At 39.7% G+C, this 11595-nt stretch overlaps 1 protein-coding gene across 1 annotated transcript in view; it reads right to left on the bottom strand.

Moving 5' to 3' along the window:
- Positions 1-2190: 2190 nt before the first annotated feature.
- The window catches only part of GLT8D1 (glycosyltransferase 8 domain containing 1), a 29897-nt gene continuing 20492 nt past the window's right edge, over positions 2191-11595 (bottom strand). Inside the window, exons 8-10 of the mRNA XM_082265203.1 lie at positions 9356-9522; positions 7584-7696; positions 2191-2694 (exon numbers count right to left, since the gene is read on the bottom strand). Coding sequence (XP_082121329.1) covers positions 2504-2694; positions 7584-7696; positions 9356-9522 — 471 coding nt within the window. The 3' untranslated portion in view covers positions 2191-2503. The remainder of the gene's footprint in view (positions 2695-7583; positions 7697-9355; positions 9523-11595) is intronic.

Genomic DNA, 11595 nt, shown 5'->3' with positions numbered 1-11595 from the left:
AGATGTCAAAAAATTATTTCAGACAGTAATTTAAGTACAAGGCAACAAATACAGCTAAAAGTGGTTTAAAACACTGTAAACAAATAGGCTTTCAAATAGGGAAATTACTCACTGCTTGATTCATTGTTGCATAACTCATACTAGCAGTAAGACTGCAGCAAATGCGGATATAAATGACAGGAAAAAAAAAACTTGCAACACTGCTTCACAAACATATAACATGCATATACAAAATCCAACTATCTGTGCATGGTTAGTGGGCCCCTTGCCTGCCCACAGTAAAAGAAGATATTTTGCAGCATACATTTAGCCAATCAGAATAGTGCAAACATTCAGTAAGGACACACACACATTATATATATATATATATATATATATATATATACACACACACACACACAGATATATAGTGCTCTGAGAGCAATTATAACCTTTAGGAAATCAAAACTAAGGGCTCTCTCTATTGCTCTACTTAGTAAGACCACATATGAATAGGTGTCATTTCAGTTATTAGTGCAGCTTATGAAATGTCAGATATTGCTGTGCCGGTGATGGGCCTGGTTCGTGTGCTCTCACAAACTTTCGTTGCAAAGGCAATGTGTAATTAGTTGTGATAAACTTGAAATGAAACCAACACATATGGTTTTGGTATCAAAGTCTTCAGTACTGACTTCTTACTGGGCTTCCCTAAAGTGTCCACTGGGCTTCCCTAAAGTGCGCTTGTTACATGGGCAAAGAAACAGGTTCACTTTAAAAGGTTCTCTTGTAAGCCCACTATCCCACTCCCTGATGCATCTGTTGCACTCCACTGCTCTGTTATTCCAGAGCCTTAGGTGTAAACAAGAGGAAGCTTACACCGAGCTGATGACTCTCCCGAGGTGACATATCTGGGCCAAACACCAGCAATGTCACAGATGTTTTTGTTTGCCTCCTCTGCCAATCTGGCACAGGGGCAAAGGTCAGGCAAGTATATGAAGTTGGAGGCCACGCATTAAGGTGAACCTGTTGCTCTGCCTAGCATGGACACGGCACAGATTACCAGAAATTGTGATATAACCAAAGAGTCCCAATAGGAGATATGCAATGATATCACACTACAGAGGTTAATTTAAGGGGGTTTCCCGAGTATTAGAAAGTCATAACTCCGCCTAGTGGCACTGTAGTGCAATACATTATTAGGCCTCATTTATGTGGGCATAGGCAACCTTACTGCGTGAACGAGGCTTTTGTTTTTGCATCTGCCCCAAGCTGCATGAAGACAGCCTATGGAAATAAATTCAGCAGCTGCACAGACACAGCAGCACGTTGTTATTATTATTATATAGGATTTATAGAGCGCCGACAGTTTACGCACGTTATGACAGATGTCTGGCTGTGAACGCACACTGCATGCAGTGCACCTGCTCCTGCAGGCCTGTCAAAGCCACTGCATCTGCATTTACTTCCCTAGGCTGCCTGCACAGCTTGGAGCGGATACAGGTGAAAAAAAATGCCTGTATTAATGAGGCAGTAGTGTCAGCACCCAGACACAAATCCTTTTTTTCTCCCACAACCTGCGGATTTGAAAAAGTATTTGAGGATTCTTTAAATATTTATACGATCAGAAATTAGCCACGGTGTTTGAGTCCAAATGCTACCAAGTCAAAGTCATAGGGTCCAATAGTGGAGAGTCACATACCTCGTCTCTGCTAGGGAAGGAGGTGGGTTTCACACTATTATGTGGAACAGTAAAACCCCTGCAAATGCCGGGATGCTATTAGCACAAAAGTATAGAGAAATGAAACAGCGCTGTTCACAGATAGTGAATCTTTATCTAACCAGGACACCCAGTACAGAGCACCTGACCAACAATTTAAAGAAAGCTTTGCTCACACTTATGAAGTGAAATGACTGCATAAGATTACATTTGCACAAACATACAGTGACTCTACAAAATATAGCTTTGACCATCTTAAAGTACTCCAATCATAATCTTAAATTACAAGAATGTATGTCCTGCCCTATCACCCTATTCCGTGTTATAAATCCTGGAAATGTTGAGCTGATTGGGCTACTGGCAATCTTTTATTCTGTTTCCCCTAGTGGCTAAAATATAAATTCCCCCTCTTGAAGCATCATAATGTCACAGCCTTGGAACACAGTTTTTACGCTAGTGAGTTCACTGGCAGAGCAGTAACATAGATTATTACTATAACACCGGTGTCCTTTGGGCAAACCGTGAAACCTGTACTGGACGGAAATACTCTGGAGTGTTTGATCGATCACCAATATGACAAAATGCTGAAATACAAATTGTTCAGATAAATAGATTCATAGCATATTGAGAACAAATACTGTTACATAACATGGACTATAGTTTTTAGTGTTTCTCAATTAAAAGGGAAAAAAAAAAAAAAAAGAAAATGGCTTTCGTTTTTGGTTTCCTGAGAAAATACTGCTTTTCAATGCTCAATAATAAGTCCAGTAACAAGAGTTCATGTGATTTCTGGATAACCGTCTTCTCTCACTTGCTTTCATCAGCATCTGTGTGTCTCCTGATGAGCTGAAACTTCCCAGTGGGGTCTGGTACATACCAGTTCTCCCAGATCTCCGGGTATGAGGATGCTCTGCCCCATGGTTTAAAATGTCCATTCCAGTGAAGAAGCCTGGCAGCATTCACAAACTGAAGAGAATAACGCTTGCCAGTACTTGAACCTTTACAAAGAATACAATTTTGTCAGTAATTGAATAATTGTCGAGAATAAAATAAAGTTGTGCCACAGCATATTTGGATAGGACAATAAATCTCACCCCGTTTTGTAAATTGATATTACCAGAGCTGCAGGTTTAAAGAAAGTTAGAAGACACTACGATGCCCCAATAAGTTAACTAGAACAGAGAATAAGTGTACCCATTATATACCACCAAATGCAACAATGATAATTTTTTTTGTACCTCATGCATAAAATAAATCTAGAGTACGGCTCCTTTCACACGGCCGCTCCGCTGCTTTCCGTGTGTCCGCAAATCACCCTATTTTTTTGCGGATGATTTGCGGACATCAATGTAAGTGAATGGCACTGCGGATGTCAGTGGAATACCATCCGCTGACATCCGATTTTCCTCCTTTCAGTTCTGTTCCGTTTTTACGAATGGAACAGAACCCCATTTTTCCATCCGTGTAAAAAACGGAAAGGAAGGAAAATCGGATGTCAGCGGTGTCATCCGCAATGCCATCTACTTACATTATGTCCGCATATCATCCGCAAATGGATGGGATGATATGCGGGCACACGGAGCGGATGACACAAATGTCATCCTCTCCGTGGAAAAAAAAAAAATCCCGCAGCGGACTTAAGCAGCGGAGCGGCCGTCTGAAAGGAGCCATTGTGTATCACCATTATATTAAAATCAAAACACAATAACAAAACATCAACCGTAAATGATAGAGACTCAAAAACTTGAAAGGAATCTATTGTAAACAAATGACTGTCCATAAATTATATCTTCTAATATTCTTGTGCAATATGTTAAGTCCTATTACTTCACATATTGCACAAGAATATTAGAAGATATAATTCATGGATAGTCAGGTGCCAAAGCAATTGTGACCTCCACCCTCCCCGAAGGGCATGCTCTCGCCTTCTTAAAACAGATCTTTACATCAAAAGGAGAGCAGATGTACATGCAGAGTATGTCCCCTTTAAAGAAATAGACAGGTTCAGGCACTCCATACACAGATCTCCCAGCATGATGAACTCAAAAAAAGATAAAAGTAAAGCATGCCACTCCATAGAATCCAACAGCTTTGTTATAAAGATAAAAGTTACACTCGTGTTAAAAAAAACAAAATACAAAAAAAAAAAACAAAAAACAGACTCGTCTAATAACTGGGGGGGGTATGGAAAAAAGATAACACTTAGTGTATCCCCCTCGCCTAGCAGTGTACAATAGTGAGTTCCTATCAAAACTTTAAGAAATAGCAGCAGCAGTATAGAAAAAGGTCTAATAACTGCAGGAAAACATCTCTTAAAAAGGGATTGTAAACCTTTAATTTAAAAAAAATTAAATAAAAAAGATGTTATTCTTACCTGCCCTGTGCAATTGTATTGCAAGAATATCGTAAGAGTATTAGAAGATGTAATTTATGGAGACTGTTATTTGTTTACAATATATTGCCTTCAAGTTTTTGATTCTCACACTCACACTTGAGTCTTCACACTCGGTGATTTGTTATTGTCTATTGATTTTTATATTAATGTGATATTTTATTCATGTGGTATATTTGTTCTGTATTATTGCATTTGGTGATATATAATAATAGGTACTTGGATATACAGTACATGATTTGATGCACTAGATAGAGTAAATGTATTTGCATTTAGCACAGCATATTGTATAAATATACCTTTGGATTCTTTTTTTTTTTTTTTTACTTTTAGGCCTCATGCACACTGGGTTTTTTTTTTTTTAGCTGCCGTTTTTGGCTTTAGGCATTTTTTTTTTTTTTTGCAGCCAGTAAACTCCCCATCCTTATCCTATGTGTAAATGCACACAGACTGTTATAAGTGTTTTTTGGCAGGGGCGTTATCTGGCTGTAAAAAAAAAAAAAACCCCAGAACGAGTGCATTTTTTCAGCTGTAAAAATAATCTCTAATAAAAGCTGAAAAACGCTAAAAAAATACACCCAAAAAAATGTGACTATTGGGCGTTTACCAGCGATTTTTAGGCTATGAGCTTTTGTGGGAGTAAAGTTTTGTTAAAAACAAAAAACAAAATACAAAAAAAAAACACTACTGCAAAAAACTCTGCAAAACTAATTCTGCAGCTACAGCTAACGCTACAGGCATTTTTAGAACATCCGGTGTGCATGGGGCCTAAATGCCAGCTGCTCCCAATTAGGGGAGGGTCATAGTGTGAGACAGTTTACAAGAACTTTGGTACAACAGAGAACAACATACACATTAAAACGATAAGTATAACTGAAGTATCAAACCCCTCACATGACTAGAACTCCTGCATCTGTAACAACCAACTTCTACATCCTAAAAACGTATAGCATTAAACATGGTAACAAGCAAAAAGGAAGGTGGCACAGAGGAATACAGTAAGACCCGTGCCCAAACTTTAGACATGAAATATTCCTAACAAGCAGTAAAAGAGTTTAAAAGTGATTGTAAAGAAGAAATATATATTATTAATAATAACCATGCTATATTTACATGCTCTGTGCAATGGTATTGCACATAACGGCCCCAAACCTCCTGTTCTGGGGTCCCCTGCCAGCGCTCTCAGCTTTTATTCTTCTCTATGCTCCCCCATAGGAAGCCACTTCCTATAGGGTGTGATCCTGAGTCAGGGGGTGCGTCTTTAGACACACACAGCGTTGCTTGGCCCTCCCCCCACAGCATTTGATTGACAGAAGTAGGAGCCAATGGCTCCTGCTGCTGTCGCTGAGCCTGAGAGAGGAGAAAGAAAAAAAAAAAAAAAACAGTGCTGGATCAATACAGGGCTCAGGTAAATATTTAGGGAGGAGGGTGGGCGAACAACTAGTGAGGAGGGTGGGGGAACAACTAGTGGAAGTTTTTTTTTTTTTTTTTACCTTCATACAGGTAATGTATTAAGCCAGGTAAATTAAGTTATTCATCCTCAAAGATCACAACAGAGACTCTGAAGCGGAGTTTCAGCCTTTATCTAGAAGTGCCTGGTGTTCCTTTACATTAGAATACTAGCAGGCTGACAGTTTCTGCTGTCACAGAAAATAAGGATGGGAGGGGCTGAAATTTCAGTGCCTCTGTTGTGAACTTTAAAGATTAACTTCTTCAAAATGCCTGTAACTACAGAGAAGAATGAGGTTGTTTTAAAATTGCTTGTACTGCTTGTTCAGAATATATAAATACTTTAATTTTAAAGCAAACCTGCACTAACAGAATATGGATTTAGCATCTTCTTCTAAAAATTATAACTATCTGGTCGTCATGCTGATCTAACGGCTTTAATACTTTCTGCAGCACAGACCTAAAACAGGAATACCAATTGAAGAGATCTGACTTGCTTTGAGCCACTGACCTTGAACAAGCATGCAGTTTACAAAGTATTGAAGTCAGAGGAAGCCAAGCAACTACAGTAATATTTCAAAAAGGAAATGACCACAGCCCCCACTTCGGTCTCTCCTTGCAGGTTTGTTTTAAACATTATACTTCAAAATATAAAGTGCTGGAAAGTAAAGGTGTTGGAAAGATTCTACATGTTTTCTAACATTCGGCATAGTTCACACTTGTGTGGGTGGTTGAGAGTGCAGGATTCACACCTGTTCCTGCATTCGCAACCACCCACAGCCAAATCGCACTGCTTTTACAGACACGCTGGGCTACCGTGTATTCGTAGTGACCCTCCCATGCATCTAAACATGCACTGCATTTGCAGGAAATTGCATTGTGCAAAAATCCCCATGCAATTTCCTGGTGACTGCAAATTTAGAAAGGTGCAGGGACCTTTTTCCTGTATTTCCCGCAGATACGGAAGTTTATTCAAGTGTATGGGCTGCTGTACCCGCACAAAGGCGTAGGTGTGAACCTAGCCTTATAGCTGGTAGAATATAGGCTTTTCCTAATATTATGCAGTTTCTTAGGAAAACCCAACTTAATAACTTCATAATAAGCATAGGTAAGAATTTACATCAGTTAAAAAATTAGGTCCAAATGCATAAGCTTATCAAGACCATAAACTGCTAGCCACATTCCTATAAAATGTATGTGCAATTTGATAACTGCTTCTCTACTACCTCTTAAAAGAAGTCAGTTTGTAGAGAAAGCTTTTGTATAAGGCCCCTTTCATACTTCTGCGACCTGAAAGTCGTGCAATTTTTTTGACGCAACTTGAAGCAATGCTTATGTAATCTTGAGGTCTATGGACCTCAAGCAGGGACTACTTTGAAGTTGCTGCAACTTAAAGTTGGACAGATATAAATAGCTCTCTTTGGAAATCATAGGGTACGACTTGCCATGCGATTTTGCAGTCCCAAGTCACAGGACAAGTCGCACAAGTGTAAAAGGGGCCTTCATCTCAATCATTTAATCCTAAAGCTTGCAATCTCTATTAATTTGTGATACCTAGTTGCTGGTAAACCCACAAGATTTTGCAACGATATTGTAACGTTTGTAGCCAGGAAATACATTTAACTGCAGTCTTTTGCAAATTAGCCCACATAAAGCAATTTGTGTTTTTTTTTTTGTACCCGATGCATTAAATCATCAAATGCTCTTTAACGTTTAGACATTTGCAGCAGTCCTTGTAAGGGGGGTCTCATTTTATCAGAGCAGCTTTTTATTATGCAACAAGCAAGAGGAGGCGCGAGATCACCGAAAAGGAAAGGTGCAAAAGGCCACCAGCTACTGCAGGGAAAAACTTACCACTTAAAACAAACCTGCAGGTTTGTGTGTTAGCAAATAATTGGGTTTATTTGTCGCCCTGTCAGCTGCTGATACTGCTGCTTCTGCTAACACAAATTTACATCTTCTGTTCCCTCCAAAGACGTTTTACAAATGCACAGTTAGTCCATAAAACACTTTTTTTTTTTATCTCCCCCTGGATAATTGCCTTACCCAAGTGCCTCACGTGCCACATAGGATCAATACTGGAGTGCATCTTGTAGAAGACAATAAGGAGTGGGGGTGCAGTGATGCTGCCAGCCAGGGTCTTGCTGTATAATTCTTCACTAGAAACCAAAAAAAATAAATAAATAAATAAAAACTTACAAGAGTGCTTTACTTAGCAACAGATTTCTGATACTTAATGACATTGTGTCACAGCAACAATTCAACATAATGCAACCTTTCTGCAGTCTATAAGCACAATTCATTGAAAAACATGGAAGTAAATGAAGTGTTGGTAGCTACTACAGTATTTAAAACCCTTTGTATCCTAATGCAAAGTGACGTACTTTAAATCACAAACAAAACAAGAACTGTAGGTAGGCTGTGTGCCATGCAAGTTTAAAGGAGAAGTGCATTTTTATGCACCAGCAGCTTAAAATGCTTTCCAGCTTCCTCATCAACGTTTCTTGATTGTAAACCACAGACTGCAAATCATACTGATCACTGGAAGTGAAGGCCTATATCAGGCCAGGTGCTGCTTTTCACTTTTGGAAGGCACCATATGGTGAATGCATGGCTCTTTACCACCAACTGCAACACAGAGCTTCTCTCTTAGTAGGGCTAAAGGAAGACAGGACCATCAATGACATGAACATTAAATATCCGCATGTGCACAGTATGGCTGATCCCATGTCAGAAGTAGCCCAGAGCCAAGCATAGCCAGTAACATCAGAAGCCAGTGATTGCTGGATCTGAATATTATGGTATTCAGAGGCGATGTGGGGCATTGGTACACAAAAGTGCACTTAGCCTTCGTGTATTTATGCAGTACTTATTCTTTCTTGTTCTGTAGCAAGTTTTAAAAAAAAACTAGATGGACACCTCCATTTTTTTTAATTTTCTTTCCCCTTTTTCACCCTCTCCATTTTCTGGTCTGTCTTTATCCTACACTCATGTTATTCACCCTTCCATTATTCTCCCAAAAACCAACACCTATTCTTCTAGTCGTTGACAAGGCGCACATTACAAATCCCACTCTCCTGTACAAAATTACCATCCTTTACTGGAAGGAGATACAAGATATCCTGAATAGTATCCAGTACTGGCCTTTTTGCAGAACCCAACAATGCTTGAGAATTGTATTTCTATATGTACATCCAAGCATGTCTGCAATTTTTAAGTTTGATATTTTGCTTAAAATTCTTTAGTAAAAATTAATGAAAGTAAAAAGAATAGCAAAAAAAAAAAAAAATGATATTGCAAGATGTACTTGTTTTGCTAATAAACAGGCGTTTCAGACACAGGGAGGCCTGTAGCCATTGTGTTTACATCTTTGTTTTTTCCAGCAAAATCTGTTCAAGGTGACCACTAGAGGGAGCGAACTGGAAGACAAAAGATGAACTGCTCATTCATCCCACTACACCATCTCCTGTCTTTCCTAAATCCTCCTAAAGTTGTGAAAAAGGAGGAGGAGGAGATGCAAACTGCTTTCAGGTTGGAAGTTTCATGTCTGAAACTCCTGTTTATCAGCATGTTCCACCAGAGTGTACCTGCAGTAAACTTAACAGCTTTACATATCTCTACTGAAAATGATCCCTACTGTGGTTAGAGATTGTCACAACCACAGCTCCATTATAAGCCAGTAAGCAAATATTTTTCTAAAAACATGTGCACAGGCAACTACATCTCTCTGTGAATAGGAAGTTGTATATGCCAGCCTTACTTTGGTTGTACTGCTCCATTTGGGAAATAGGATGTACAGTTAGTGCATAACTACTTACGTCAAATCTAATAGCATCCATTTTTCAAGCTGCTTGGTAACGTTCTGTCTCTTCCACTCTGTTAGATTGGCTACAAAGACACCTGGATTAAATGAGCAAGTATTGGCTTTCATTCCCAGGTTACGGATTGTCTCTTTTTTGTAATCAAAAAATCCAATGTAATTGTACTGAAAATAAAAAAAACAAACAAACAGACTATTAGTTATATAAACCATACAGAACAAGTATCTGTGCCGATACTCTATTTTGGTTTAAGATTTTTTTCCTAAGTTTAAGGCCCCTTTCACACATATGGACCCCGTTCGTCCATTTTTCCCCCCATCAGATAAAAAGGGACATCAATACATTCCTATATCAGGGATCCTCAAACTACGACCCTCCAGCTGTTGCGGAACTACACATCCCATGAGGCATTGTAAAACTCTGACATTCACAGACTTGACTAGGCATGATGGGAATTATAGTTCCTGAACAACTGGAGGGCCATAGTTTGAAGACCCCTGCCATAGATGATCATCATTTACATCCGTTTTCATCCGCTTCCATCAAAATTTTTTAAGCCCTTTTTTCATCTGTCAAAAAACCGGAGCGGACGAAAAACAGATGACAACAGATGAAAAAACGGATGTGAAACTGATGTTTGCTGAAATAAACTCATGGCAAAAAAAATGAACTGTGACTGAACGATCTCACTGAAATCCCCGGGCCTCCTACCAATGATTAAGACAGGGAATTCACGATTCCTGATCGCTGTGGTAGTCTCTGATTGGCTACCTTAGTAATCAGTCACTGTGAAGCCCGCCCCTGTGTTTCTCGGTCTCTGTCAATGGAGAGAAAAGATACAATGTATCTCTCTCCTTGCAGACAGGAAAAAAATAAAAAGAAAATAATAAAAAGAAAAAAATACCTAGCTGAAGGTTTGATCTAGGTAATTTCCAGGGTTAGTGTAAGGGTCAAAGGTCAGGGTCAGTATACTTTGGGCAGGATTTTTTTTTCTTAAATTTAGCATCAGTGTGTTTTCGGTAGAAAAAAAAAAAACAAAACGAAAAAGCAAAATACGCACTGTTGTTTCTGGGCTGTACTATGGGTACAAACAACAAAATCACATTACACGTATGTGGGTATTGCTGAAATTCCCCAGGAGCAGGAGAATTTATTTGGGGTTATTTTATGATGGTGGGTTATGGTCGTTACAAGAAATATACAGCTAAATTAAAAAAAAAAAAAAAAAAAGAAAAGTTTTTTTTTACTATTTTGGGCCAGCACTCCTTTGATAAAACAAAAAACAGAGTGTGTGTGTGTGTGTACACACACACAGTATCTCACAAAAGTGAGTACTACACCCCTCACATTTTTGTAAATATTTTATTAGATCTTTTTTTCATGTGACAACACTGAAGAAATGACACTTTGCTGCAATGTAAAGTAGTGAGTGTACAGCTTGTATAACAGTGTACATTTGCTTTCCCCTCAAAATAACTGGGCTCAAAGTGTCAATATTTTGTGTGGCCACCATTATTTTCCAGCACTGCCTTAATCCTCTTGGGCATGGAGTTCACCAGAGCTTAACTGGTTACCACTGGAGTCCTCTTCCACTCCTCCAGGACGACATCACGGAGCTGGTGGATGTTAGAGACCTTGCGCTCCTCCACCTTCTGTTTGAGGATGCCCCACAGATGCTCAATAGGGTTTCGGTCTGGAGACATGCTTGGCCAGTCCATCACCTTTACCCTCAGCTTCTTTAGCAAGGCAGCGGTCGTCTTGGAGGTGTGTTTGGGGTCGTTATTTTGGAATACTGCCCTGCAGGCCAGTCTCCGAAGAGAGGGGGGATCATGCTCTGCTTCAGTAGGTCACAGTACACGTTGGCATTCATGGTTCCCTCAAACTGTAGCTCCCCAGTGCCGGCAGCAACTCATGCAGCCCCAGACCATGGCACACCCACCACCATGCTTGACTATAGGCAAGAGACACTTGTCTTTGTACTCCTCACCAGTTGCCGCCACACATGCTTGACAGCATCTGAACCAAATAAGGCTATCTTGATCTCATCAGACCACAGAACATGGTTCAAGTAATCCATGTCTTTAGTCTGCTTGTCTTCAGCAAACCGTTTGCGGGCTTTCTTGTGCATCATCTTTAGAAGAGGCTTCTTTCTGGGAAGACAGCCATGCAGACCAATTTGATGCAGCACGTGGCGTATGGTCTGAGCACTGATAGGCGGCCCCCCACCCCTTCAACCT

The sequence above is a fragment of the Pelophylax lessonae genome, assembly GCF_965119305.1.
Source record: "Pelophylax lessonae genome assembly, chromosome: 8".
In the NCBI taxonomy this organism is placed as follows: domain Eukaryota; kingdom Metazoa; phylum Chordata; class Amphibia; order Anura; family Ranidae; genus Pelophylax; species Pelophylax lessonae.
The sequence above is the reverse complement of the archived record's forward strand: the minus strand, read 5'-3'. Positions and strand labels throughout refer to the sequence as shown.